The following is a 27,818-nucleotide window of genomic DNA, read 5'->3' as shown; positions in this document are numbered from 1 at the left end:
CAAAGGTACATGTGACAGAGGAGAGGAATGTTTTGCAGCTGTAACAAATGGGGAGTTTACTATTCCTGGCTTCAAAGTGGCTATAACCATGTTGCTAGCATTATGGAGAGAAGATTTTAATCTGTAATAGCTTTTACATTTCCAAAGATATCTGCTAAAGACTTAGCTTAATGGATTCTCCATGGGAACCTTTCAGATTTAGTCAGGTTGTGAGGAGAGGAGAATCTTAATTCAGAGTCTCAAACCATTCTGTTTTTCAGGAGGCTGAAGTTTATTTCTTATATCTTGAAGGGTTTATCAGAGTTTAAATAAGAGTTCAGGAGGAAAGTTTAAGTCATTTAATGGAGGAAAATGTTTTCATATACTTTAGAAACATCCGCTAATTTGACTATAAATAATATTAATTGTATTTGCTATTTATTAAAGCCAGTTTTCCAAATATCCTTCAGACAGTTACCTAGTTCTGGTGTATTTCATTTAAGGAAGTTTTGAATACAGAGTTTACCAAGTCATTTCTTTTCTCCTTCCTTTAAATTAGTCCTGATTAGTTGGATTTTACCATGGTGTGCATATATTTTTTAATTTGGCTTTCTTTAGTGTATTCCAGCATTTTACTGGACGTAGCAGGTTCTAAGGACACTATATTGGCTTTGTGAGGTATGGGTATGATTGGACTCTGGCTTGGCACCCACCATCACCATTTCAAGGCATCCCCATAATTTTTCAAACAACAAGACCTGTGCTAATTTCAGGATAAGAATGTGCTACAAGACTATATTCTGGAAAATGAAAAAGAGCAGAAGCAGTATGAAATGGTGCCTGTTTTTTGGTAGAGTTGGGAGGAAGAGTGAAGGGTTTGATGTGTCAAGGTTGTAAGAAGAAATAAAACTTTACGGATTGTGAGAAGAGGGACTTGTGAATTTTGGACAGATGGTACAAAAAGCTGGGTCTTGAGCTCTGCCCCCCTCCTCCCACAAAAGGTTCTGAAACAATTGGAAAGAGATAGTAATTGGCATTTGGAGAGGAGTCCGCAAGTAGCCTCTGCCTGCCCTCATTCTGGTGGGAGAGTTGGTGGCTTGGTAGGGGCCACGTGATCACCTGAGGTTTCAGGGAAGGAAATGTATGGCCTTAAAAAATGGAGCATTTTATAGCATCCTTGTTGTAAGTTTTCAAGTGTGTGTCTTCCTCCTACAGCAAATCCAGTTTGCCGATGACATGCAAGAGTTCACCAAGTTCCCCACCAAGACAGGCCGCCGGTCTTTGTCTCGCTCCATCTCCCAGTCCTCCACCGACAGCTACAGTTCAGGTAAGTGCGGGCTCTGAGTCCACTCCGATCTTTCTTCTCTGTTGCACGGTCTTAAGCTAGTTCTCTACCCCCTGCTCTTTACTTACCTAGAATCTGAAAGGACCTCATGTCAGGACTTCCCACCTTTGTGCTAAAAGCTGATAATTAGCAGTTGAGCACTGGAAATGTCCCCAGCCAGGCTTGTAGCTGGTGAGGCTTTTGTCATCTGGAGACTCTCTTCCCATGCGTGGCCGTGTCTGTGTGTGGTCTGTGGCCAGTGCCTGGTCGGTAGTACTGGGCCAGTTCCCATTCCCACGTTTATCTGCCCACGTACAAAGGGAGAAAATCAATTCTATTTTGGCTGACAGAACTGGCCTTGAAAAAGAGGTGTACTTTGGAAGTATAATTTCTAATTTGGTTGTATAAGATATACCCTGCCACCTGACTTTTTCTTCCTCGGCTCCAAGACTGCTTGAATTGTGACAATAAAAACTAGTATTTTGGCTCCTTTCATTCACTAGGTTACCCTTTATGTTGAAGTGTCCTCCCCTGTTAACCTTTGGAATAGGAAAGGTTCAAACTACTATAATGTGTCTCTAGTTCTGTTTCTTTCTAGTTCCCGTATCCTATTTTAACCCTATGTAAGTAGCCTTTTTTTTTTTTTTTTTAATTGTGCCCTTCTCAACTTTAGATGGGCTACTAGAAAGTTAATGTGGAAAAAGATATAGAATTTAGGATTTGAGTACTGGAAGATCCACAGGGACATCCAACCTAAGCCCACCTCATTTTTCAACTGAGGAAACATCGTCAAAAGGTTCAGAGGCTTGCCCAAGGTCATAGATTGCCGTTAGTGTCTACAAAGGGATTTGTACCAAAACCCATTTGTTGACTTTTGCCAGAATACTATTTGTATGGTATTGTTATTTTTTTTAAGCTTATTTATTTATTTTGAGAGAGAGCATGTGAGCATGAGCAGGGGAGGGGCAGAGAGAAAGAGAAAGAGAGAGAGAATCCCAAGCAGGCTCCACTCTGTCAGCACAGAGCCTGATGTGGGGCTTGATCTCAGGAACTGTGAGAAGCGTGACCTGAGCTGAAATCAAGAGTCCAGTGCTCAACTGACTGAGCCCCCCAGGCACCCCTATGGTATCAACATTAAGGACTGGGCTCAAGGTAAAAGGAATGTGAAAAAACAAACAAGTAAACACATTTTTAAAAACTTGTCCTTTTGTTCTGTGCTGCTGGTAACCCAGTGTAAATAAGATAGGCAGATGAGAACAAAGGGTGGTACACAGGGTTAAGTACTGAAATAAATGAATATACAGAGTCGCTGTGGGCCTGTGTACAAGAAAAGATTCCAAATATAATGGCTGTCATAAACAAAAGGTGTCTTGGAGTGACAGGTACAAAAGACTGGGGGTCATAAACGGGCTGATCACAGCTAAGAAAGAATTAATTGTGAAAGGCTGAGTTAAAAGAGGAAGAAAGGAGTGAGTGAAGAAAGCTTTAACGAAGTCCTCAAAGATCTTGACGGCCATGTGTTAACAGGAACCTGTCAGAGCATTTTTAAAAGCTTTGTGATACAGTTAAACTGCTCTAGTGGGACAGATACCTTTAGGAGTATTTGTGTTAGCAAGTAGTATGTAGGAGACAGTGAGAGACCTGACATACCGGCTGAGATCGAGATCAGGAAATACTCGATTCAGAGAAGAAAGAGGTGATTTAAGAGTCAGGGAGTGATTATTATATGCCTTCCTACATATCTGTCTGAAAGGACATTTTTAGCCTTTATATGAAGCTGCTTTTTTAATGTTGAACATCTTGAGGGATCTTAGGGCTGACAGTAGAACCAGAGCTGCTCACCTTCTGAGTCCTTTCTTTCCATCTCTGTATTCTTTGAGCACAACCTAGTATAAAATCCCTTGTAAGATTTTCTTGTCGCTGTCATCCGTATTAGTGGTTCTGTGAATGTGGTTTTCTGAACAGCACTGTCAGCAACAGCTGGGAACTTGTTAGAAATGCTAATTCTTGGGTCCTATCTGAGACCTACTGAATGGGAATTTCTGGCGGTGGGGCCTAGCCATTTGTATTTTGACCTTCCATGTAATTCTGATGAGTGCTTTAGATGCTTCAGTTTGAAAACCAGTGATCTACAGAAATTGCATTCCTTATATGCCCTAAGTTATTCTTCCATTTTTGCCATGTCTGACTACAGTCCAGGTTGGGACCAGGTGCCCCTGTTATCTTGGGATTCACGAGGGCCGGTGCAGAATTGGGATCAGTAGCTTCTGGTTACAAGCAGTAATGGCACAGTATCATCAGGGTGGATAGAGGGGCCACAACACTGAAAGATCCCCAACAATCGCATTCCTCTGTTATTCTGTAGGAGTAGGGCTGAGAGTGACATAAAAGATGGCCGCAGTTAAGAGTTCACTTCACTTAAATGAGACCTTTGGGGAGTGCGCTTTGTGGAGTTGGGGGCTATTGAGGTTCTCCTATCCTTGTTTCTTTCTCTTCTGGCTCCAGCTGCGTCCTACACAGATAGCTCTGATGATGAGGTTTCCCCCCGAGAGAAGCAGCAAACCAACTCCAAGGGCAGCAGCAATTTCTGCGTGAAGAACATCAAGCAGGCAGAATTTGGACGCCGGGAGATTGAGATTGCTGAGCAAGGTAAAGAAAGGGAGTGGTAGGGGACCAGAAGCAACCCAGTTGCTGGTCATCAGGATCCATAGACAACTTCACACTTGAAAACTAACTTGAAAAATCCTCTGGGAACGTTCAGTGTTCCGGATTCTTGTACAAGCAGATCTCTCTGTTGGAGCCGGAGCCTCAGGGTTCTTGTTCTCCTTGCTTCCTGTTCTCAGCACATAGTAATTACACAGTGTAGTTTCTGTTTTCCTCCCCCATGACACCATATTCGGAGATCTGCCTGTGGAGTCAGCAAGTCCCAGAACACTACACGGTGGTTAGTTCTGCGGGATCCTACCATAGCTGCCAATCTCAGAGACCCACATTTCCCAGAAGCGGCAAATGTGGGAGGGTTTTCAGCTAAGGATGTGGTCGCCTAGGGTCTCCTTCGGTCTCTGGTCCTGAGCACCCTCTGCTGGAGCTAGAGTAAAAGTGACTGACAGTTAAATTTGGTTTCCTCACCGACCCCATTCCTGGTACAGTCTTTTTACTCTTGTTGCTTTCCCACTACAGGCATGCTCTGTACTGGGAGGGGGTAGTACAGAAACCAGACACACTGACAGAATGGGCTTCGGTAGCAGAGAGAAACAAGTGCTCGTCTGCTGAGGGTGAAGTCTTCCTTCCTGGTCTGATGATTATATATAGGAGCCCATTAGCCACTGCCATAACCATTTCCCCCTCCTCCCAAATGAATGAGGAGACTCACCCTCCACTTGGATCAGATTTGAGAAGTTACTTCATTCTCCATTCAGCCCTCTGTATACAAGGCTGAAACAGTGAAAAAGAAATTCCAGGTGATTGGCTGGCAGCTCCCCACTGTTGTTCTGCTGTTGAAGCTGCCAATTCATCGAGGAAATATACTTAGAGTTTTTCTACCTTATCTTGCGATATCTCAACAGATACAGAGCAGCCCTAGATGTTGCTGGGGCAGGAATTGGTGATATTGCTGGTGCAGGCCTGGCTCAAATCCTCTGTTCTTTCACAGACATGTCTGCTCTGATTTCACTCAGGAAACGTGCTCAGGGGGAGAAGCCCTTGGCTGGTGCTAAAATAGTGGGCTGTACACACATCACAGCCCAGACAGCGGTGAGTTTGCTGGGAGAAAAAGGAGGGACTCGTGATGAGGAGAAAAAAACAAACTCTTTTTACTTGCTTTTCCTTCCCTATCTATCCAGTCTCCAAATGCAAATGACCATCAGGTGGGGCCTCCTGTTACCCAATAATGGGGTTTTCTTCTTTGTATACATACGTATAATCATAACCTGACTTCGGGAGATCTAGAGTTGCAAAAATATGATTGTTAGGAAAATGTAATGACTTTTAGGAGCACATCTTTTGGGTGAAGTTAGATACCAGTGTGCTGCCTCGCTGGATTATACCTTCTGTAATGTCACAGTGCGGCTAGGTTGCTGCAGAGTTGCCCGTACTGTTCCCGCACATGCCACTCCTATCTGGCCCTCCTCTTTCTCACCCTTTCTTGCTCCCTATCTGCATAGGTGTTGATTGAGACACTCTGTGCCCTGGGGGCCCAGTGCCGCTGGTCTGCTTGCAACATCTACTCCACTCAGAATGAAGTGGCCGCAGCACTGGCTGAGGCTGGTAAGTTCGGCTTTTTCACCACCTTTGCCTCAAAATAATTATCTAAATGTAGTATTTATGTATTAAAATAGTCCTTACAGTATCATGTATGTCCAGGGGCTGTAAAATTTGGAGGGTATTAAGAATATCAACAGGAAGAAAATGGGTAATAAAATGAAGGTCCATATCCGTGATGAAATATCATATGGTCATTAAGAATGACCAACCCTTGAAAAGAATCTTAATTACATGGGGAAATGCTTAATTATAATGTTAAGTGAACAGAGTATTCAACTGTGTGAGGTATACAAGTTCAGCTGGTCTTTTTTCACCAAAGGCTCATCACTTTTGAGAGAACACAAGTTAAGAAGTGCCTTCTGTATTAGTAGCTCATTGAAAAATTGTCGACTGCTTGTAAGTTCACTTAAGCATAAAACAATTTTTATTGTTAAAATGTTCAGAAGAAAACCACCATGAAATTTTTTTTTTTTAATGTTTATTTATTTTTGAGAGAGGGAAGGGCAGAGCATGAGTGGGAAGGGGCAGAGAGAGGGAGACACAGAATGCAAAGCAGGCTCCAGGATCTGAGCTGTCAGCACAGGGCCCGACGTGGAACTCGAAGCCACAAACTATGAGATCATGACCTGAGCCGAAGTTGGAGGCTTAACCAACTGAGCCACCCAGGCGTTCCAGAACGATGAAGTTTCTTGAAGGACCTCCTGTCTCCTTGAGATCCTCAGCAATTTTATAATAGTTCTGTTTTTCTTGTTTACCTTTTTCTGGTGTTTATTGCAGAAAATTTAGAGGAGTTTCCAAAATAATAATAATAATAATCCTAGTACACAGGGATATTTGACACATTTTTTCCTTTTTTCAATTCACTTTTTACAGAGATAAATAAATCTCTGTACGTATACAATTTTATAACCTAAAATACAACATTTTCAGAAGTAGTTTTCCATGTCACTGAAAACTTGATAGCATCATTTGTAATAATCATATGGCCACGTGGTTTTACTTCACTATCAATACTCATGTTAAACATTTAGGTTGTTTTAAGATATTTGCTAATACGAATAATGTTCCAGTGAACAACTTTATTTTAATTCCCACTTCATTTTATCTCCTTAGGACAGAGTTCCAAGTGTGAAATTGGCCAAAGAGAATAACATTTTAAGGTTCTAAAATATTTTTAAAACAAAAATCTCTTAAATTCATTACCGATTCCTCAACTAAAGGTGCTCTTTTGACTTTTTGCCCCTTCGAAGTTGTTTCCTTTCCAACATAGGTTCTGTAGCCTTTTTCTCTTCACGTGGATCTCAGAAAGTGGTATTGGTATAGGGAATTCCCGGAAGGAGGAGTCAGCTGATTTGTTCCCATCCCTACAGGAGTTGCAGTGTTTGCTTGGAAGGGCGAGTCGGAAGATGACTTCTGGTGGTGTATTGACCGCTGTGTGAACATGGATGGTTGGCAAGCTAACATGGTAATGATACATATTCATCCTACACTTTGACCACAGATTTGTTTCCTTTTTTCCCTCAAAGCATGGTTCCCTAAATATGTTTTGGATGTTTGTTCTTCATGCACTTACTTTGTTGCTTGATAACCTATTCAGAATGGGTCGGAGTACTGAATGGAAAGGTGGGGGAAGGGTAAGACTAAAGTGAACACATGTGGCTCAAACACGGCAGAAAGAAATAGAAAGAAGTAATGTGGTACCTCTTTGGAATAGGATTCTGGTTTCTTTCCTTCCTGCCCCAGCTCTCCTTTTGCATTCCAAGGAGTTATATATTTCAAGACTCTAGACTAAAAATGAGTCTATGATTAGCCTAATACTCTTCCCTCTAGCCAAGAACAAACTTAGGAATCCTTTTAACCATTTACACCGACAAATTTGACTGTGTTTCCACTGTCTAAACCTGCTCTAAGGAGCTCTGAGGAGTGCTCTTCCAAAACATACAGGGCTCTCTTACTAGTACAGAAAGTGGGTTCAAAGTTCCCCCCAGCTCTAGCAGCCTGAATGCCCATAGAAGTCTTCTGGCTGTTCTATAGATCCTGGATGATGGGGGAGACTTAACCCACTGGGTTTATAAGAAGTATCCAAACGTGTTTAAGAAGATCCGAGGCATTGTGGAAGAGAGCGTGACTGGTGTTCACAGGTAACAGATTCTGGAGTAGCTGCCCCTTGTGTTCTTGCCTCAGCAAATTCTTCTGGTCTCTGTCAGGCTTTAGGGCTATGTTTCAGACTTGTAACTAAATTGGGAGTATCTTCATTAGATAAAACTTCTGAGTTTTTCCTTTTGAAGAATCCAGGAGGCCCTAAGAGGAAGTTATCTCAGGTTCTCGTTCACACATTTTTCTTTCCCACTTAACCCACTGTGAGTCTCAGCCAATGCTGGGAGGTGTAGGGAGTGAATATATCTGGAAAAACTGTATTCAATATTGTATTATAATTTTATATTTGAAATATAAAAAAAATCCTATTGTAAAAGTATACATTATACACACTACAAAAAGCAAAACTGGGCAAAATATTCTTGGCTTGTCGGAAAATCTAAAAGATCTCTATCTAAAAGAGTGTTTCTCAGTTGGGAGCACATCGCACATGCTCACACACGCACACGGAGGGAACCAAAGCAGAGTCATTGATAATCTTTGTTTATCAGGGGTGGGCATGTTTTTTTATATATATTGAGAAAATGCTGGTCTAAGGAAATACATCCCCTTTTATGGAAGAGAAGTAAATTTCTTCAATGGAAAGGGGTTTTTTTCCCTTCCAAAAAAAGGGGTGGGGGGAGGGCTAAGGGGGAGAGAAAATGAAAAGAAGTGTGAGGAAATGATCTTGGTTACTAATGTCCTTGGGGAGGGCAGCATGAAGCTTGAAGAAAATTAGGCAGATTTTGCTGCATATTGTTTCATCAGCTAACTTTGTTTTTGTTTGTTTTTGTGGCTTCTTCTCCCTTTAGGCTATATCAGCTCTCCAAAGCTGGGAAGCTCTGTGTTCCGGCCATGAATGTCAATGATTCTGTTACCAAACAGAAGTTTGATAACTTGTACTGCTGCCGAGAGTCCATTTTGGATGGGTAAGTTGAAATGTAGAGATACTCAGACTTACAGGGGACAGATCTGGGTTGGGTTGCAGTGTTAATCTGATACCACTCCAGTCTTGTCCCGTGGTCTTCCTTTGGCTTTAAAGGTTTGTCAGAGGGGTCCATTTCATACCAAGCCCAGGCAGCTTCCAGCCAGAGTTCTTTTAATTGTGTGCAGAGGGACTGTGTTTGGGCTAATAATGTTTAAGTTGAGCCCTTGTCTGTTTTCCACAGCCTGAAGAGGACCACAGATGTGATGTTTGGTGGGAAACAAGTGGTGGTGTGTGGCTATGGTGAGGTAAATAGCTGGGCCTCAGTGTGTCTTTTCGTAGACTTACCAGAAATGTTGAGTGCAGGAGATTTGTGCTGTCAGGATGGTCACTGCTGTGAGGTTAAAACATGCTTTTAGATAACGTATCTCAAAATAATAGCAAAAGTGTTTTATTCAGACTTAGGAATAGAGATGCACAAAATGAATCGAATCTTCAGATCTCACCGCGTTGTCTTGTAGAATGGAATGTGGGCATCACCCGCCCCCCCCCCCCCATAACAGTTACTTTTTATGAGACTTAGTTCGAGTGAATATGTAGCATTTTAGCCACACAAGTGCCCTGATATTGGAGTGAAGGGTGGGACCCAAAGTGATACATAGTTGATTATCTGTAAACTAGAAAAGGTGAAGGAGATTTTGTTGTCATCTGTTACCCACGGAAGTTCCCAAGCTGCTGGGCTTTCCTTGAGTTAGATGCATCTTAGATGAGAGTTAATCAAGTTTTTCTGGACTAAGATAGGAGAGGTTACAGTTGCTCTTCCTTGGTCTTGTTTTCCTAATGGTAACACCTATTTGATCTCCTGATTTCTTTTACCATCCCAAGCCCCAGCCCTTGCTATGAAATGTGAGTGTCCGCTAAATCACCTCTCTGACTAAGGGTCACAGCATAATCTGGATCTGTTTCTGCTCTGCTTGGATTGGAGCATCCCCACAAGGGCTCACTAGATGGTGATTTCAGGGAGGTTCATCCCCATCTCCCGAAGAGCCTACCTGCCCCAGTACCCATGCCGTGATGGACCTGTCACCCTACTTCTTTCTTACGTGCTGCAGGTGGGAAAGGGCTGCTGTGCTGCTCTCAAGGCCCTTGGAGCAATTGTCTACATCACAGAAATCGACCCCATCTGTGCTCTGCAGGCCTGGTAAGAACAGAGTGGTGATACGATTAGATTGACCCCAGTACTTCGTGCTTCTGAGAGTTCATGATGGATCGTATTAACCATTCCTTGCAGAAATCTCTCAGAGGAAGAGAAGGCTAGGATGGCTCTGTTCCCTCCATTATAATCCCAGGGCACTCCGGGAGCTTCTTGGCATTTTCCCTTCCTGAATGGAGTCTTGGGGAGTCTGAAGAGGCCAGTCTATAGTTTAGCACAGCTTGTCACTTATCATCCCTGTGAGGTAGCCCTGGACCTGACTTTGCAAGGGAATTTAGCAGTCTCATTTTGTGACCAGCTTCTGTCCCACTGCTTCCTTGCTTTGCTCATAATGTTCCTTCCTTTTCTTCCAGCATGGATGGGTTCAGGGTTGTAAAGCTAAATGAAGTCATCCGGCAAGTTGATGTCGTAATAACTTGCACGGGTAAGTGTCCGTGCTCCGAGGTGCGTGGAGGAGTGGTAACTCTGAGGCCAGATCGTGAAAGTGGTCTGACCGTCACATAAAGTAGGGGAGGCCTGTGCTCGGAGTAGAAGTCTCAGAACTAGCATAAGCGATCAGAACCTCAGTGTTTTCCAGAACAAAGAGACTTTTTTCCTGATGGCTTTTTATACAGTTGAATCTTAAAACCAAATCAGTGAGCCTGAAGAGCAGTTATGCAGCATACACTTTTCTCACAGAGTATACATGCCCTTTCATGCAGCGAAACTCCTCTTTCCCGTCTTCTACTGAAAGCCGGTTGGTACCTTTGTTGCCCAACATCTTCCTTCAGCCGCTCTCCCTTTATTTTTAGGAAATAAGAATGTAGTGACACGGGAGCACTTGGACCGCATGAAAAACAGTTGTATCGTGTGCAATATGGGCCACTCCAACACGGAAATTGATGTGGTATGGTTTCTCTCATTCATTGACTGCAAGGCCTTTTTCCCCTTCCTTTCATTAGAGCCACAGTCAACTGTGCTGTCTTCCTTTCAGACCAGCCTCCGCACTCCAGAGCTGACATGGGAGCGAGTGCGTTCTCAGGTGGACCATGTCATTTGGCCAGATGGCAAACGCGTCGTCCTCCTGGCAGAGGTACGCACTCGGAAGGGCTTTGGCAGTGCGGCACAGGCACCGTAGTTAGATCTGCGGCAGGAGGAGGGGCAGGGAGGAAATGTTATGTCATGTTTCCCTGAACTCTGTCATTGGATACAGATCTCCTTCGTACATTTTCTGGTCCCTAACATAGAACCACTCAAAAAAAAACACCTACCTTTTCCCAAGTAACATACTCTTTCCTGACCACAGCTCGTTCTTCATTTGTCTTACTCCGATGGACTTAAGAAAATGAGATAAAATCTCGAGTCCTGATCTGGAACTGTAATGCTTTCTCTACCATCTGAGTTGCATTTGCTTAACTTGGATGACCCTGGAATCTGAAACCCGAAGGGGAGCAAAACTCATCCCAGGGCTCTCTTACCTTTCCAGGGTCGTCTGCTCAATTTGAGCTGCTCCACAGTTCCCACCTTTGTTCTGTCCATCACAGCTACAACACAGGTATGTGACTAAATGCCTGTTTCTCCTGCCCTGGGATTAGTGGGACGGGGCCTCGGGCATAGTTCCGATGAGAGTGTGCCCTGCTATGTTCTTTTCAACACGTTTCAGGTCGTGGGTGGGCAAGACAGGCTTTCTCGAATGTAGAGAAGAGTCTTCAGTCAGGCAGACTTGGAGTTTGTGTCCCTTTAAGTTGGCTGTGTTAGCTGAGAATGTAGTGTTCTGGCTTAGTTGTATTTAGTCTGTTCTTTTATTAGGAACTAAACAAAAACAGCAGCAAATCCTTTTACGATGTGTGATGGTGGTTATTACAGGCCAAGTCCTAGGTGCTGTCACTATGATACATCACTGTAGTACTTACCCCAAGACCCTGTTACATCTAGTTTTGTTTTTGTGTCCCTGTCTAAGAAGTGTTTCTGTGTTTTTTCACCCTCTTCTCTCAACCTAGGCTTTGGCACTGATAGAACTCTATAATGCACCTGAGGGACGATACAAACAAGACGTATACCTGCTTCCTAAGAAGATGGGTGAGTGAGAAACAGTAGGAACCTGTACCGATCTTCAGACTCTTGAATGGTTTGGTGAAATGATTATCATGAAAAGTATTAGATTTAGAGTCAGAGTTGTAATCCCCATCCTAACCTCTCATGGTTTCTGGACCTCGGGACAAGTTCTAATCGCTACGGGCCTCAGTTTCTTCATCAATAAAGTCAGAGTAATACTTACATACAGTGCAGAATTGTAGTAAGAATTACAACTAACGAGCCTAAGTGTTTAGCACGGTGGTTTAGGGTAGATGCTCTTAGTCTGAGTAGCCTTATGAAGTTCAGTAAAATTCCTACCACTAGTGACTTCAGCCTGGGACCAAGATGAGAGAAACAGAAACAAATCTAGGTTTTATTGTCCATCCTCTGTGTAAATAATGCAACCTCTGAGATTCTAGGGGACAGCTGTGTTGCGTTCATATGGAAAACATGTCCTCTCTGATTCTTTCCCTTCTTGAATAGTGATGCCCACCTCCCATCTATAATTGATCAGCCCCTGTCCCCTTGATTAAAGCTAAAAGACCTCTCGCTCTCATCTCCTCCAACAGATTGAGTTTTTTTCTTTAATTCATATTCATAAAAGCCCAGGAAGTTTATCCAGGGAAGAGTAATAAATTTGCACCAGCTGCCTTAGAAATCCATGATCCTAAAATTCAAGGCCCTTATGGATGTTATTCTAAATAAATCTTAATGACACAAAGGTCTTTTGAGCTACCGGTGTCTACTTTGTTCTGTAGTTTGAGTATAATTCAGTTAAAGAAGTTGTTGCAGGAAGATGAGAGTGATACATAGCATGTTGGCCACTGGGGTAAAGCCAGAAGCTTTGCCAGAGAAGGATGCAGAGGTACAAGCCCACCCCATTTTGTTACCCTGGCAAATGCCTTTCTAAACACACGCTGGATGTGCAGGGGGGAGTACCCTGCCAAAAAAGGCAACTTTGAGGGCTCCTTAAGCAAATATTTTGAGTTGTAGATGCTTGCAGTTATTCCATTTCTTGTCCTCTTTCTCAAAAAGCTTCAGATGAAAATAGGGGGAGGTTATGTTCTGAGAGGCAGGTTGAAATGGGGTCTGCTCCCCCATCACTGTGTTCTTCCTAGATGAGTATGTTGCCAGCTTGCACCTGCCATCATTTGATGCCCACCTGACAGAGCTGACAGATGACCAAGCAAAATATCTGGGACTCAACAAAAATGGGCCATTCAAACCCAATTATTACAGGTAACTTGGGAAAAACAAGTGAAAAGCTCTTTTACGCAGTATTAAACCAAGCAGGTTAGCTGGCTTTCTTAAATAAAGTGTTGTGCCTGATTCTGAAGAGTATAAGAACTCTGCTCCAACCTAACAAGATAGGCAGAGAAATTGTGTTATCTAGTGGTAGATATAAGGACTAAGGGTTTTCTAGAGTTGGGAAGCTTGGGCCTCACTCCCTGACAGTCTGATACATTTGGTCTGGCTTGGGGCCCAGACTTATTTGATAAAAACTCCCTAGATTAATCTAATATACAGTTGGGGTTGAAAACCACTGGCTTATGTTTTCAGGGAGCAGGAAATGAAGCCAGAGGTGGCACTGTCATAAGCCCTGTGGAAGCACAGGGAAGAATGATCCCTGGGGAACGGCTTTCGGGATCCCAGCTGGGGCTGGGGAAGGACCCTGGGGAGTGTCCCCTGTTTTAGATTTTTCTCTTGGATCTCTCAATGTGGAAGACACAAGTGCTAACCAACCAATCTCTTTATTTACAGATACTAATGGACCATATTCCCAAGGACCAGTCCACATGAACCACACAACTCTAAAAGAAATATTTTTTAAGATAACTTTTATTTTCTTCTTATTCCTTTCCTGTTGATTTTTTTTTTTTTCTATAATTTCATTTTTGTTTTTTCATCTCATTATCCAAGTTCTGCAGACCACACAGGAACTTGCTTCATGGCTCTTTAGATGAAACTGAGGTTCAAGGTTCCTCACCCTAGTCACTAAAGAAGGATTTTACTCTCCCAACCCAGAAAGGTGATTCTTCCTTTCCCATTTCTGGGGACTTTAGTCTTAATTGGGTACCTTATTAACAGGAAATGCTAAGGTACCTTCCATGTTGAACAATCTGCAATGTCTAAATTGCCTTAAAAGAGCCCATTTCTTAGCTGCTGAAATCAGTGCTCTTTCACTTCTTCAGAGGAGCAGGGATGGTACCCACCAGCCAGGTAGGTTAGATGTAGGTGGCGCATGTTCATTTCCCCAGATGTTCCAAGCCCTGTTTCCTGTGTGAAGGTGGTGTGTCTGGTTCAGAGATGTGTATTGTTAAGATCCAGTTGGTCCACTTGGATTTAGTACAGCCCTTCCTCCACTCCCACCAGACCTTCTCATTTTTCAGGTTTTTAACCAGACTGCACTCTATTCAGTTGAATTTTGTCCCTTAGCATTGATTTCTGTTGTACAAAAAAAAAAAAAAAAAAATGTTTAGTGTTAACACTGAGGAACTGCTTGGGTGATTAGTTGTTACCAGTTTCTCTTTTGAACCTTTGGAGCTGAGAGTACACAGTTGAGTCTAGAGAAGTGCTGATCTCAAACTCTTGATAAGTCCCTCTGTTTCTAAGCCCATAGTTGATAGCATCAATGAACTGGGGCCATAACGGCAAATTCTATCAGCTCTGCCCCATACAGCTTGTGCTGATGGCGAATTTCTTGAGCCATTACTCAGTCTAAAACACTGAGCTCTATCTTTAGGATTTATCCTTTAAGAGCAAATTTCTGGTCAGCTGTGCTTTTGCAACCTAAAATATTTAAAGGGAGGTAGATGTGGATGGGAGGAAGAAGGATAAATTGGGCCAGGGTGAGGGAAATACAGTTCCGTATAACTGGTCCGGGACTTTAGGCCCCATGTATAATGTTAGTTTCACGGAAGTGGTACCACTTTTAATTGACACATTTCACAAAGAGTTTTTGAACCAAGATCTTAAAGGGCAGTTTGTGCACAGAGAAGGTAATCCGTGCGTCCTGGCCCATACTTGGAAAGAATCCCTAGAGAGGCCCTCAAAGATTAGAGAGGTGTGTTCCCATGCCATGCACCCTGCTTACCAGCATTTCTGCATGGTCCAATGAGCTTTATGCTCATGAGCTTTAAGTATATAATTATCCAGGATTCCAAATCCTCAACTTGTTCTAGCTGGTGATCCTTCAAAGTTGGGTCAGGCATTAGTGCTAGGTACTAGAAATGTTCATTTCTCTGTTGCCATTGATCAGAGAGACAGACATTAAAAAAACAGTAACATACGAAAGGAAAGCTTTCACTCTGCAGCCTTCTAGCAGAGTCTTGCCAAAACGTTTTTCCTTTTCCTCTCCTAGTTCTCCCCCACCCAGCCCCTTCCCACTCCTTTTCAGTGTGACCATGCTTTCTTTTCTGTAGATGCTAATGGTTCAAGCCCTTTTTCCCCAGGGCATTGAACCAGCCAATCAGAACACCCCATCCTTTAGGGGAGGTAACCTGGCCAACAGTGGTATCCATCGCATCAGCTCTGCTGGAGGGAAGGGGCCCAGGTCCCGCAGCCCTCTGGCCTGCCCCCTGCTCCCCATCTATTTCTGTGTCCATAGGAATAATAGGTAAGGGTTCCATCTCTGTCAAGCCATGTAACAAAGGACACTGTGGGAAAATGTCTGGCATCAGAGGGAGCGTGTGGAGAGCAACTTGGGAGGAACAAGTTTATTTTGTATTGAATGATTTTTAATGAATGCAATATTAATCCTTGCAGATGAGCAATAATCATTAAAGTCAATTAAAATGATAAGACCTTATTGGGATTCTGTGTCATTCTTGACTGAACAGCAGAACGTCATTAGAATTTGTTTTCGAGGGTGGGATGAGTCATGGGCCAGTCAGCAGTCTCTGATAGAGATTTGCTGAGGACCTAATATGGAGAGGAGCAGGCTGGGTGCAGAGTTCAATAATATCTCCATATATATATGTGTATAGAGAGAGAGAGATGAGAGAGGGAGAGAAAATCTCATTCAGGCTCCGCCCTCAACATGGAGGCTGGCGCAGGGCTCAATCCCACAACCCCAGAATCACAACCTGAGCCAAAGTCAAGAGCTCAACCCACTGAGCCACCCAGACGCCCCTGTAGTGATCCTAAGTTTTTTTGCCTGCTCTGTGCCAAAGCACTTCCATTGTAAACTCCATCAAGAAGCAAATCTGCGGGGCACCTGACTGACTCAGTCAGTGGAGTGTGCAACTCTTGATCTCAGGGTTGTGAGTTTGAGCCCCACATTGGGTGTAGAGATTACTTAAAATCTTTAAAAAGTTAAAAAAAAAAAAAGACAAATCTGCTTACGCTTCAGGGTTCCTCATTTGTGCAGTTCCCCTTTAAGACCCTGTACCTTTTTTTTTTCCTTAAAGTCTCTAAAGTTAGGAAAGCTTCAGCCCCTCCCACACCTGTAGCCATCTCTAGAGTTATCTCTGTGGCTTCTGATGTGACTATGTATTAATATCTTTCAAAAGTAATACTTTTCTAGGGTGCCTGGGTGGCTCACTCAGTTAAGCGTCAGACTTCATTCAGCTCAGGTCATGATCTCAGTTTGTGAGTTCCAAGTCCCAAGTCGGGCTCTGTGCTGACAGCTCAGAGCCTGGAGCCTGCTTTGGATTCTGTGTTTCCCTCTCTCTCTCTCTGCCCCTCCCCTGCTTGTGTTCTGTCTCTCAAAAATAAACGTTAAAACAATTTTTTGAAAAAAAAAAATAATACGGGGGTGCCTGGGTGGCTCACTCAGTTAAGCGTCAGACTTCAGCTCAGGTCATGATCTCACAGTTCGTGGGTTCGAGCCCCGCACTGGGCTCTGTGCTGGCAGCTCAGAAGCTGAAGCCTGCTCCGGATTCTGTGTCTCCCACTCTCTCTGCCCCTCCCCCGCTCGTGCTCTGTCTCTCAAAAATAAATAAACATTAAAAAAAATTTAAAAAAAACAAAACCTTTTATGTTTTGTTAAATTGGCCCCAAACAATGTTGATGATTTCTATGCAGACTAGAAAAATGACGTGTTTTTAATTCTGGAAGCTTCATCCATACACATAAATCTGAATTTAAGATAAACTTCATATTGCCTAATTAGTGATTTAAACTTTTAACCGTCTTGTGAATCTATTTGATAACTCTTGAGATTATAAAAAGTCATCTGTTATGGTGGGAAAATATCTTAAATATTTGAATATAAGGAATTTAAATGAACTGTTGACCTTATAGTTTCATAAAACTGATTCTTCAAAGTTTTCTTATCGCCTACTATGTGCCAAAAGTCTGTTTTAGATACTTGAGATACATCAGTGAGAATCAGATTTCTTTTGTGGAGTTTACATAAAATTCCAATAAGTCTCAGATTCCTCTTTCCTTTTTCCTTTACCCACAATTCTGCCATTCGGTAGGGCAGAGCAAGCTAGGCACCTACATGGATTTGTAGCCAGGTATGTGGATGTGGGAGCTGGGGTGAGGCCCAGTGCAGGGAGTTATCCTAAGTGGGATGAGGGGGACGTTGACACAGGGGAGGGATGACAGTGGCAGGTAGGATAGGAACATGGGACTTGATCAAATAAGCAAAAATCGTAAGAATAATAGAAGCCAATTTTTCTCATTTTTGGAGAAGGTGTTACCAATCGGAAAGAGAGAAGACTAGGATGAACTCTAGTGTGTTTGAATAGGAGGTATTGCTGTGAATTCATGAATTCCAAAATAAACATAGGTATGTGTGTGTACAAACATTCCCTAGCTCTGTCTAATACGTGAACCTGGCAGCTGTCTCCTTCCCCCATTATGGTGCACACATCTAGCATCCAGATTCAGGTACTACATTTTCCACTTAAAGGAGCCAGGACTGACTGGAGAAAGGGCTGATTCCATGGCTGGGCAGGAAAAGTACAAGGTGAGCCAGAGAGAAAGGAAGTACTCAAAAAAATGATGGGGGCATGTCAAAAAGACACAGAGGCCAGCTTTAAGGGATTCACACTGGGCAAATCTGAGACAATCTGACACCAAAATAATGGCTTAAAAACCATTGAATAAATAGGAAACTATGAGTCTATATACTGATATGAATGAATGGCTTAATAAAAAATGAAAGGGGAACTGGGTGACTCAGTTGGTTAAGCGTCCAACTCTTGGTTTCAGCTCAAGTCATGATCTCATGGTTTGAGTTCAAGCCCCATGTAGGGCTCTGTGCTGACACCTCAGAGCCTGGAGCCTGCTTTAGATTCTATTCCTCCTTCTCTCTGCCCCTCCCCTGCTCATGCTCTCTCTCTCTCTCAAAAATAAACTTAGAAAAAAAAGGATATTGAACAAAGTATTCTAGTCTAGGTAGCGTATGCTAAATCCACCTGCATCCTGGCCAGGATTCACTATGGTATTAGGAAATCTCAGCAGACTGATAAAGCAACTTAAAAATTACCTGGGAAAGTAATTTGTGATTCCAATTAGGGTGTGTAACGGCGTGTGTGTGCACTGTCTCTCAAAACCGAACAAAAAAAAGGAACTCAAATCGGAAATGTTTAAAGGAGTTTAAATTTATAAATAAATTGGGTATTCAAATTTCTCTCAATTAAAAGTAATTAACATTTGCTAGATTTATAAATAAGATCTAAAAGCTGTACTTGAAAAAGCTGAAGTAATGTTTTTGTTGCTTTAATAAATTGAATATTCATTTTCTTGGCAGTGGTGTCTTCTCTGCCCGTACCGCAGCCCTTGAACATATTTTAAAACGTCCTCTAGAAAGAATTGCTCTAGATTGTGGGCCAGAGGGTCTATTTGTCTCTGATGTTCAGGCTTTCCCCCGCCCATCCTGCCCTCCGTGTGACGTGGTTCTCCATTGCAACCACCAGATGGCGACTTTTCTCACATTCTCTGGTTGTCACACATGGTCTCCTGCCAACAAATAATAAAATATAGCTCCACGGTCCCTTCTCTGAAACCTTGTGTTTTGAAGTTGAGAATATTTCATATTTTTAGGAAATACACAAATACTCAGTATATTATGTAATACCTATGGGGCGGTGACATTCCATAATCAAATGTGTTGATATTTTCTCAATTATGTTTTAATATTCACAGAATAAGGGATAAAGACTATCAAAAGCCTCCCATTCATTTAGATCAGGTTTTGCTGCTAAACTGATTTGTGACAAGCTTCAAGGGGAATTTCTGATTTTTAAAATTTTTTTAATTTTGGAGTTGTGGATGAGGTTTGTGGCTATGGAATAGTAACACATAGTGTTTGCTCTAACTGGCTCCATTCTAAATGCTTTACACAATAAGCATACTTGATCTTCACAATAACCCCATAAGACAGATATTACTATTATCTCCATAGTACAGATGGGGAAATTGAGACAGGGAGGTGGAGTAACTTGCCCGAGGGTATACAACTCCCAAGTTGGTGAAGCTGGAATTAACCCAGACAGTCCGGCTTCAGGGTCTATGCTTAACACCAGGCAATATTGCTTCTAAGAAACAGCCTCCAACCAGGTTTGGTTTGAATGTTTGGTTTGAAAAATACGGATCCCAGGATCCTGCCCCAGACCTGCTGAAACAAGCTCAGAGCCATGAGGAAACCACGTATCTCCAGTCACAGTGCCACTGACAGGTAGACCTAGGATTTGACCTCCAGTCTTTCTGGCTCCCTTGTGGCCTTTCTTCTGAGTCACCTGGAAACTCCCCAAGGGTACTTTCAGGCAGTTTCCCTATGGTTCTTATGTCTTAGCGAAGATCCTTCCAGCAGAGGAAAGAGCATGGGCATGAAGACCCAAACTGCAGATGCCATGACTTTGCTAATGGCCCTGACAGCCCAGGGAACCTGCTGCCTCCTGGCGTAAAGAATTCTGCTTCCCAAAGCCAGAACCAAACCAGGTCAAAGTTTCCTCTCTTGGGGCCCCAAAGATTTACTGATGACCCGTGGGGCCCTTGTGCTCTGGATTTGGTTGTTTTTAAACCACAGAAATTCACACTCATGTTCATTACTGACACCACTATTTCAGCGCATAAACACCAAGCGAAAGGTCCATTCTCTTCAATGATTCTCTTGCCTTTGGGTTTCTATCTGGGCAAATTACTTCCACAGGGCCACTTAGAGGTGTTTTCTCATCAGGGAAAGGAGAAAGAGCTTGAACTGGATAAATAAGAGCATACTGCTCTACTGAAGGTTAAGTGAGCACAGCCTTCTCTGAGGTGCACTCACTCCTACAGCTTGCTTTCATGCAAATCTGTCGACAGAGGGGAGAGCTGAGTGTGAACTTTCTTTTAAGCAAAGGTGACTTTATCTCAAATCTAATAGGTATAGTAAGAAGGGAACTGTCTTTCTCTGTCACACATACAATGGGGAGCAAACCACCGCCTGTGGCTTTTTCCTATCTATGCTGTGGGCTTACTAAAGTGTATGCTTTTGTTGTTGGATAGAGTGTTCTCTTTTTTTTTAATAGTTTGTTGTTAAGTTAGCTAACATACAGTGTATATACAGTGCACTCTTGGCTTCAGGAGTAGATTCCCATGATTCATCACTTACAACACCCAGTGCTCATCCCAACACGTGCCCTCAATGCCCATCTCCCATTTCCCCCCCCCCCCCAATCCCCCACCCCCATCAACCCTCAGTTTGTTCTCTGTATTTATGAGTCTCTTATGGTTTGCCTCCCTCTCTGTTTGAAACTTAATTTTCCTTCCCTTCCCCTTTGGTCTTCTGTTAAACCTCTCAAATTCCACATATGAGTGAAAACATATGACATATTTCTCTGACTGACTTATTTCACATAGCATAATACCCTCCAGTTCCGTCCACATTGTTGCAAATGACAAGATTTCATTCTTTCTCATTGCCAAGTAGTATTCCATTGTATATATAAACCATATCTTTTTTATCCATTTATCAGTTGATGGACATTTGGGCTCTTTCCATAATTTTGCTATTGTTGATAGTGCTGCTAATAAACATTGGGGCACATGTGCCCCTATGAATCAGCACTCCTGTATCCTGGGGATAAATTCCTAATAGTGCTATTGCTGGGTCGTAGGGTAGTTCTGGTTTTAATTTTTTGAGGAAGTTCCACATTGTTTTCCAGAGCAGCTGTACCAGTTTGCATTCCCACCAACGGTGCAAGAGGGTTCCCCTTTCTTGGATAGAGTGTTCTGTGTGCCTGTTAGATCTAGTTGGTTTATTGTGTTGTTTGAGCCCTCTGTTTCCTTGATTATCTTCTGTCTGGTTGTTCTAACCATTATTGTGAGTGGGGTATCGGAGTCTCCAACCGTTACCGTAGAACTGTCCGTTTCCCCCTTCAATTCTATCAGTGTTTGCTTTATATATCTTGATGGTCTTCATCAGGTGCATAAATGTAATTATCATAGCTTCGTGCTGTATTGAGGCTTTTATTAAGACATAATGTCCTTCTTTGTCTCTTCTAATTTTTTTTTAATTTAAAATCGATTCTGTCTGATATTAGTATGGCCATCCCTGCTCTCTTTTGGTGACTATTTATATGGAATATCTTTTTCCATCCTCTCCTTTCAACTCCTTTCATCATCTGCAGATGTGCCTTTGGATCTCAAGTGAGTCTCTTATAGACAGCATATAGTTAGGTCATGTGTTTGTCCACTCTGCCAATCTCTGCCTTTTGACTGGGGAGTTAAATCTATGTACACTTAAAGTAATTACGTATTAAGGGGGACTTACTTCTGTCACTGTGCTATTTGTATTCTATATGCCTTACAGTCCCTCATTTCCTGCATTATGGTCTTCTTTTGTGTTTAGTTGATTTTTTTTTCGTAGTGAATTGTTTAAATTCCTTTCTCATTTCCTTTTGTGTGTATTATATAGCTATTTTCTTTGTGGTTACCATGGGGTTACACTGAAGATTCTAAACTTACAATGCTCTAATTTGAACATATACCTTCAATAATATACAAAAACTCTGCTCCTTCACTCTGTTCTCACCCCTTTTGGTTGTTGATGTTACAAAATATCATCTTTATACATTGTATACCCCAAAACAGACTAATAATTCTTTAAAATTCATTATTCTTCTAAGTTATGTAAAACACAAAGTGTGGAGTTACAAACCAAAGATACAGTAATACTGGTTTTCACGCTAACAATTTTTTCTTTATTATTATTATTTTTTATTTTTTTAAGAGAGAGAGGGAGCCCTTGCAAGAGGGGGAGAGGGAGGGAGAGAGAGAATCTTAAGCAGCGCGAGCTGGCCACAAGCCTCAATCCCATGCCCCTGGGATCATGACCTGAGCCGAAATCAAGAGCCAGACAGACACTCAACCCACTGAGCCACGTAGGCACCTCCAATTATTTTTTAAATGTATTAGTCTCATATAGAAAAAAAAAGAGAGAATAGTAACAAGCCACTGGGGATGGGTAAATTGTGTACTAAAAGCTGAAATTGATCAAAGTTAATCATAAATTACTCTCCAGCCCTTCCCCTGGAAGTTGCAAAGCCTTCAACAAACTTCAGGGTTCCAAAATAGTTACATCAGACAGATTCTGCCAGTGCAACTCTGCTCTAGGTGGGGAGACCGAGTCCTGGTGCTTCCTACTCCATCTTCCTAGAAGCCTCTCCCTGCACCCCCTATGATTTTAACACTTGCCTATCATTTGAATATGTCCCATCATCTCTCCCCTCCCCAGGTCAAGCTGTCAGATAAGACCACAGCCCTGGACAATAGCTTGACTGTAACCTCATGACAGACCTTGACAAAGACGCTCTGCTTGTCCAAACTGGAGTCAGGCTCCTCTGAGCCCTTTTTTCTTTTCTTTTCTTTTCTTTTCTTTTCTTTTCTTTTCTTTTCTTTTCTTTTCTGTTCTTTTCTTTTCTTTCTTTTTTAAGAGAGAGAAAGAGCAGGCAGAGGTGCAGAGGGAGAGGTAGAGTAAGGGGGGGATCCTTGCCAGGCCTGCATAGCCAAAATGTAACAAGAATCCCACTAAGTCAGTTTAGCAAGAATCTCCTCACTCTTGATATCTGATCATATTCTTCATTCTCTATCCTTGATATCTGATCACCTTGGCCTGCCTTCAGCAAGAATTCCTTTTGAGTCAGTTTAGCAAGAATCGCCCTACCCTAGCTGTCTCCTCTTGGTAACTTTTTTTCATCCACTGACCCCCTCATTCCACTTGTTGGCTACAAATCCCCAGCTATTTTTGCTGGATTTGGAGTTGAGCCCAATCTTTCTCACCTACCGATAGCCTTGACACCTATTGCAAGGGTACTGACTAAAGTCTTCTTTACTATGTTAACAAAGTGTCAGAATATTTTTTTCTTTAACATCCTTGAGTGAAATGCACTCAGCAAAGCTATCCCCAGATTTTTGACCAATAGAAACTATGAGATAATAAATGTTTGCTGTCTCGATCCTTAAATGTTAGGGTCATTTGCTGCACAGAGCTAGAAACTAATGCCTGATGTGGCCTGGATGCTGTGATGCATGGCTCAAATTCTCCTTCCAAGACCGGGCTCTCCTGCTTCTATTGCACAGAGTGTTGGCTGCTAGCAGTTTGCAGCTAAGTCCTTCTCCAGCTGTTGCTTTTGGTAAAGAGAGCTACCTTGCCCAAGGATATACCCCCTTCCCAGGCAGTCTGCCGCCCAAGGATTTGTCCATGCAGGAGTATAAAGGCCTGGCCCCTTGGCCTCCAATATGGGATAACCCTTAAGGATCCACTGAGATCTCTGTGACAACTGTGTCACAGTTGAACTTCTCCCTCCTCCAGCCCCAAGTCCTGTTTCTCCCACCTTTGTACAGGTGTTATTACCAGGATCAGTCTCCAACATACCTCCTAAATCTCTGCCTCAGAGCCTGTTTTCCAGGGAACCTGACCTAAGACACTATGTGACCTTGAGCAAACCCTTTACCTTTCAAATTCTTGGCTTCTCCATCTGCAAAATGGGAGAAATACCATGATTAAATGAGTTTAAGTCCTTGGCATGGTGCCCGCCATATATATATAGTAAACATATATAGAGAGTTGCTGTTGTTATTGTTACTATCTACGAAAAGAACATCCCAAGTTCCCTGCTCCCCTCACTGCAAAAAACCAGCTAGTGCAAAGGCCTTGAGGTGGCTGCAAACTTGGCAGGCTAGAGAGAGAGAGAGAGAGAGAGAGAGAGTGCGGAGGGCCCTGAGGCTAATGGAGGAGTGTGGTAGGGGCTGAGGTCAGAGAAGCAGGCAGAGCCCTGCTGGGCCCATGTGGGCCTTGTAGAGTTACAACTTAAATCTAAGTGAGGTGGGAAGCCATGGCAGAGTAAGAGCAAAGAAATTACACCAGTTGATATGTGGTTCTAAAAGCTCAGTCTGGCTGTGGGGAGAATCAGGAAAACAACAGCAGCGAGGGAAGCAGGGAAGACGAGTAATGATGTTCGTGAAGGGCAGGGAAGGCGCCAGGACAGGTTTTGATGGGAAAGTCACCGCCCCACTAGATGGAAGGGGGAAGGAGAGAAATTAAGGATGTGTCCTAGGTTTTGGCTTGAGAAAAATGGGCGGTTGGTAATATCATCTATTCAGATGAGGAAAAGCAAGAGAAGAGCAGGTTTGGGTAAAGGGAGGGAAAATTGGGAGTTCTGTTTGTAACATGTTAAGTTTGAAATGCCTATTAGATATCCAAGTGAGATGTCAAATCAGTCATTGGATGTGTGTGTGTGTGTGTGTGTGTGTGTGTGTGTGTGTGTTTTAATTTTCTTTAAGTTTATCTATTTTGAGAGAGAGAGAGGGAAAGAGAATGAGCAAGGAAGGGGCAGAAGGAGAGGGAGAGACAGAATCCCAAGTGGGCTCTGAACTGTCAGCCCTGATGTGGGACTTAATCGCACAAACTCAACCGTGAGATCATGACCTGAGCCGAAATCAAGAGTCAGACCCTTAACAGACTGAGCCACCCAGGCTCCCCTGGATGTATTTCTGTGTCCTCTTTTGACTAAGCCATACTGCATGTAAGAAGGCTAAGAAGTTATAAATTAATATGTCCCGGGACAGACAGCTGATTCCTTTGGGAGACAAGATTCAGGTTATTTGCCCTATTCACTAACTAACTAACTAACTAACACATTATCCATATTTTCTTCCTCTCATAACCATTAATGGAGAAAACGCCACATGGCATTGCAACTAGATAGAGGTTAAGACCTGGCCCATAGGTGCCCCACAAGTCATGACTTTAATATGCAGCATTTCATGGACTGGTAATAACCTGACCAGGGCTAAGACAGAAATTGCCAGAAAGAGGCTCACTTTGCCTCCCGGCATGCAGTTAGGTATAGACGGAGGTGAAGCATCTTGCTCAGTAGATGACACCCTGGAGGCACACAGTATGTGTCAACTTCCTACTCCAGAGCCTAACTGGGATAACCACCGTCTTCTTGGTACAGCCCCTGCCATGCTGTAATGACTCAGATATGAAATTTAACTTCCTCCGGTCTCTTGAACCATAACCACTTATGGTAGAGGAAGGGCCTTCTCACCTAGGCTTCACCTTTTGGCAATAATTCTTTTTTTTTTTTTTAATGTTTTTATTTATTTTTGAAGGAGAGAGAGACAGAGCATGAGCCAGGGGGGAGCAGAGAGAGAGAGGAAGACATAGAATTTGAAGCAGGCTCCAGGCTCTGAGCTGCCAGCACAGAGCCCGACACGGGGCTCAAACTCACGAACCGTGAGATCATGACCTGAGCCGAAGTCGGATGCTCAACCGACTGAGCCACCCAGGTGCCCCAATAATTCCTTTTTAAAAAATGCTTTATAGTGATCAAAATTATTTCACATAAATTAGCTCATTTGATCCATAGTCTCATAAAACAAGGGATTATCATCATTTTACAGATGAGGAGAGAAGGAACCATTTTCCTAAGGGTCTCTAAAAATTCTTAATTATTAAACACAAATATCAATGGTTTCTGTATATTCTGTTTTGTCAGTGCTCCATTATTTAGTTACCCATTTTCTTATTGGCTATTTCTCAAATTAGGTTGGCCCCAATTTTGCACAGCTGAAAATACCACTGGCTGGAACATCTCATCGTACATATATCTTTGTCTAAATCTTTGTTTCCTTAGGACCTATTACTACAAGGGGAATAACTGAACAAAAACCTTAAACCTTCCCTGTCCCGGATGTAGCTGAAGCAATATAGGGTGTTTAAAGGCCTATTTTTCCCCCCAAGGAGATAGAGCTTGTGGTAGGCCAGTCTTAGACGTTGGCCCAACCAGTTACTAAAACTAGAAAGCAGTTATGTGTTGGGTTTTGTGGGATCTGCTGATTTTATCCAAGAACTGCATGGGTCCCTTTCCTGCAAATTCCTTCATTTTTCCTGTCACCTTGGCCCAGCCCAGCTTGGATGAAATGCTAATTTACCAAGTGTGTTACTGGATATGAAAAGAAACAGGGACAAAGGACAGGAAGATCAATAGGAAGAAGTAGCAACAGAGTGGCTTTAGATTCATTCATTATTTTACAGCAAAGACTTCTAAAGCACCTACTAGTTGGGACCCTGGTGGAAATTTCGCCAAAGCTGCATCACAGGGACTTTCTGGGAATCGAGCTGGAGCAGCAAAGGTGGCACTCTGGAGAGAGAAAGATGGAGAAAATGCCTTTAAGGACTTTACCACACAGTAGCAGGTAATTATGACACATCACCTCTAAGATGTTTAATGGGCATCTCAAATGTGACATGTCCAAAACTGAAATCTTGATCTTCCTCCTAAACCTGTTTTTCTTTCTCCCAGACTTCCCTATTTTAATAAGCAATACAACCACTCACCTAGTTTCTCAAACCAAAAATCTAGGACCCATCCTTTATTCCTCTCTATCCTGCTGATAGGATTCCAGCCTTTCACTAAATCCTGTCCAGTCTACCCACACAATGTAGAAATATCATAACTACTCTGGTGCAAGCACCATCATTTTCATCTATATAATCTCCTACCCATTTTCATCTATATAATCTCCTAATCTGTTTACCCTCATCCACTCTCAACTCTCTAATCCTTTCTCCAAAAAAGCAGCCAGACTGGTCTTTTAAACATCAGACCATACACCTCCGTGGTTGACATACTCTGATGGTTTTCCTTTTCACTTAGAATAAAATTCAAAAAGTTTTCATGCCCTTCATGGCTCTGCATGTATCTGGCCCTCATCTCCTCCTATCCTCTCCCTAATCCCCTCACCTGCCACACTGACCTCAGGGGCTCTGTAGCTGGCCGGTCCCTCCACTTGAATTGTCTCCATGGCGCTTCTTCAGAACTCATTTAAAATCATACCCTCAGGCTTGTTTTCCCTGGGCATCCAACCTAATATAGCCATGCGTCCCATCATCACTGCCACTTCCTAATCTGTTACACTTCTTTTTGTTTCTTCTCAGCACTTACTTCTCTAATGTATTTGTGTGCTCATTGTTTACCTCTCCCACTAGGTACTAAGTTATGTACCATTAGAGCAGGAACTTAATTTGTTCCCCATTCTATAGCACTGCCTGAAAGTGCAGGAAGCATTTAGTGTTTATTGAATGAATGATGAATGCATGTTTATCATAAATCTGTTTTATTGACTTATTCGTTTGTTCCCCGTATTTCCCCCAAGTGAATGTAAACTCCGTGAAAACTGGGATCGTGTCCATTTTGTTCACTATTATATCTCCTAACGTTTGGAACAGAGCTATAGCAGTGACAAGTGCAAAGCTATGTTAAAGAAGGGCAGGGGCAACTAAACTGACTGAGGGAGCTACGGGAGTACTCACAGATAAAACCGCACCTAAACCGGGACTGAAGGAGGTGAGAACCAAAAAGACTGGAGAGAGAGAAGAGTCACAGCAGAGGCAATCTCGCGAGATGTTGGGCAGCCAAGATGGCTTCCAGCACTTGCCGCCACACTTAATATGGCGATCGGGGAAGTTTCCTGGGGGAAAT

The 27,818-nt window shown here is 42.8% G+C and overlaps 1 protein-coding gene and 1 long non-coding RNA gene across 3 annotated transcripts in view; one reads left to right on the top strand and one right to left on the bottom strand.

Moving 5' to 3' along the window:
• The window catches only part of AHCYL1 (adenosylhomocysteinase like 1), a 38,234-nt gene extending 22,531 nt beyond the window's left edge, over positions 1–15,703 (top strand). Inside the window, exons 2-17 of one of the 2 annotated variants that reach the window (XM_019457775.2) lie at positions 1,195–1,306; positions 3,809–3,952; positions 4,956–5,056; positions 5,467–5,569; positions 6,937–7,031; positions 7,601–7,707; positions 8,515–8,631; positions 8,872–8,935; positions 9,740–9,828; positions 10,194–10,264; positions 10,632–10,726; positions 10,814–10,912; positions 11,306–11,374; positions 11,820–11,898; positions 13,014–13,134; positions 13,657–15,703. In XM_019457775.2, coding sequence (XP_019313320.1) covers positions 1,195–1,306; positions 3,809–3,952; positions 4,956–5,056; positions 5,467–5,569; positions 6,937–7,031; positions 7,601–7,707; positions 8,515–8,631; positions 8,872–8,935; positions 9,740–9,828; positions 10,194–10,264; positions 10,632–10,726; positions 10,814–10,912; positions 11,306–11,374; positions 11,820–11,898; positions 13,014–13,134; positions 13,657–13,663 — 1,473 coding nt within the window. In that variant the 3' untranslated portion in view covers positions 13,664–15,703. Of the gene's footprint in view, positions 1–1,194; positions 1,307–3,808; positions 3,953–4,955; positions 5,057–5,466; positions 5,570–6,936; positions 7,032–7,600; positions 7,708–8,514; positions 8,632–8,871; positions 8,936–9,739; positions 9,829–10,193; positions 10,265–10,631; positions 10,727–10,813; positions 10,913–11,305; positions 11,375–11,819; positions 11,899–13,013; positions 13,139–13,656 lie in introns of those variants that run through there. The other variant, XM_019457776.2, reaches the window with a different exon arrangement.
• A 10,639-nt stretch (positions 15,704–26,342) lies between these two features.
• Positions 26,343–27,792, bottom strand: LOC109272011 (uncharacterized). Its single transcript, XR_002082213.2, has 2 exons — positions 27,650–27,792; positions 26,343–26,477 (listed from the first exon to the last, which is right to left on the bottom strand). It is a non-coding gene; the product is annotated as an uncharacterized LOC109272011 (long non-coding RNA).
• Positions 27,793–27,818: the final 26 nt, after the last annotated feature.

Source organism: Panthera pardus, unplaced genomic scaffold (assembly GCF_024362965.1).
Source record: "Panthera pardus isolate Hobbes unplaced genomic scaffold, ASM2436296v1 HiC_scaffold_11, whole genome shotgun sequence".
Classification (NCBI taxonomy): domain Eukaryota; kingdom Metazoa; phylum Chordata; class Mammalia; order Carnivora; family Felidae; genus Panthera; species Panthera pardus.
This window is presented reverse-complemented; position numbering and strand designations above follow the sequence as displayed.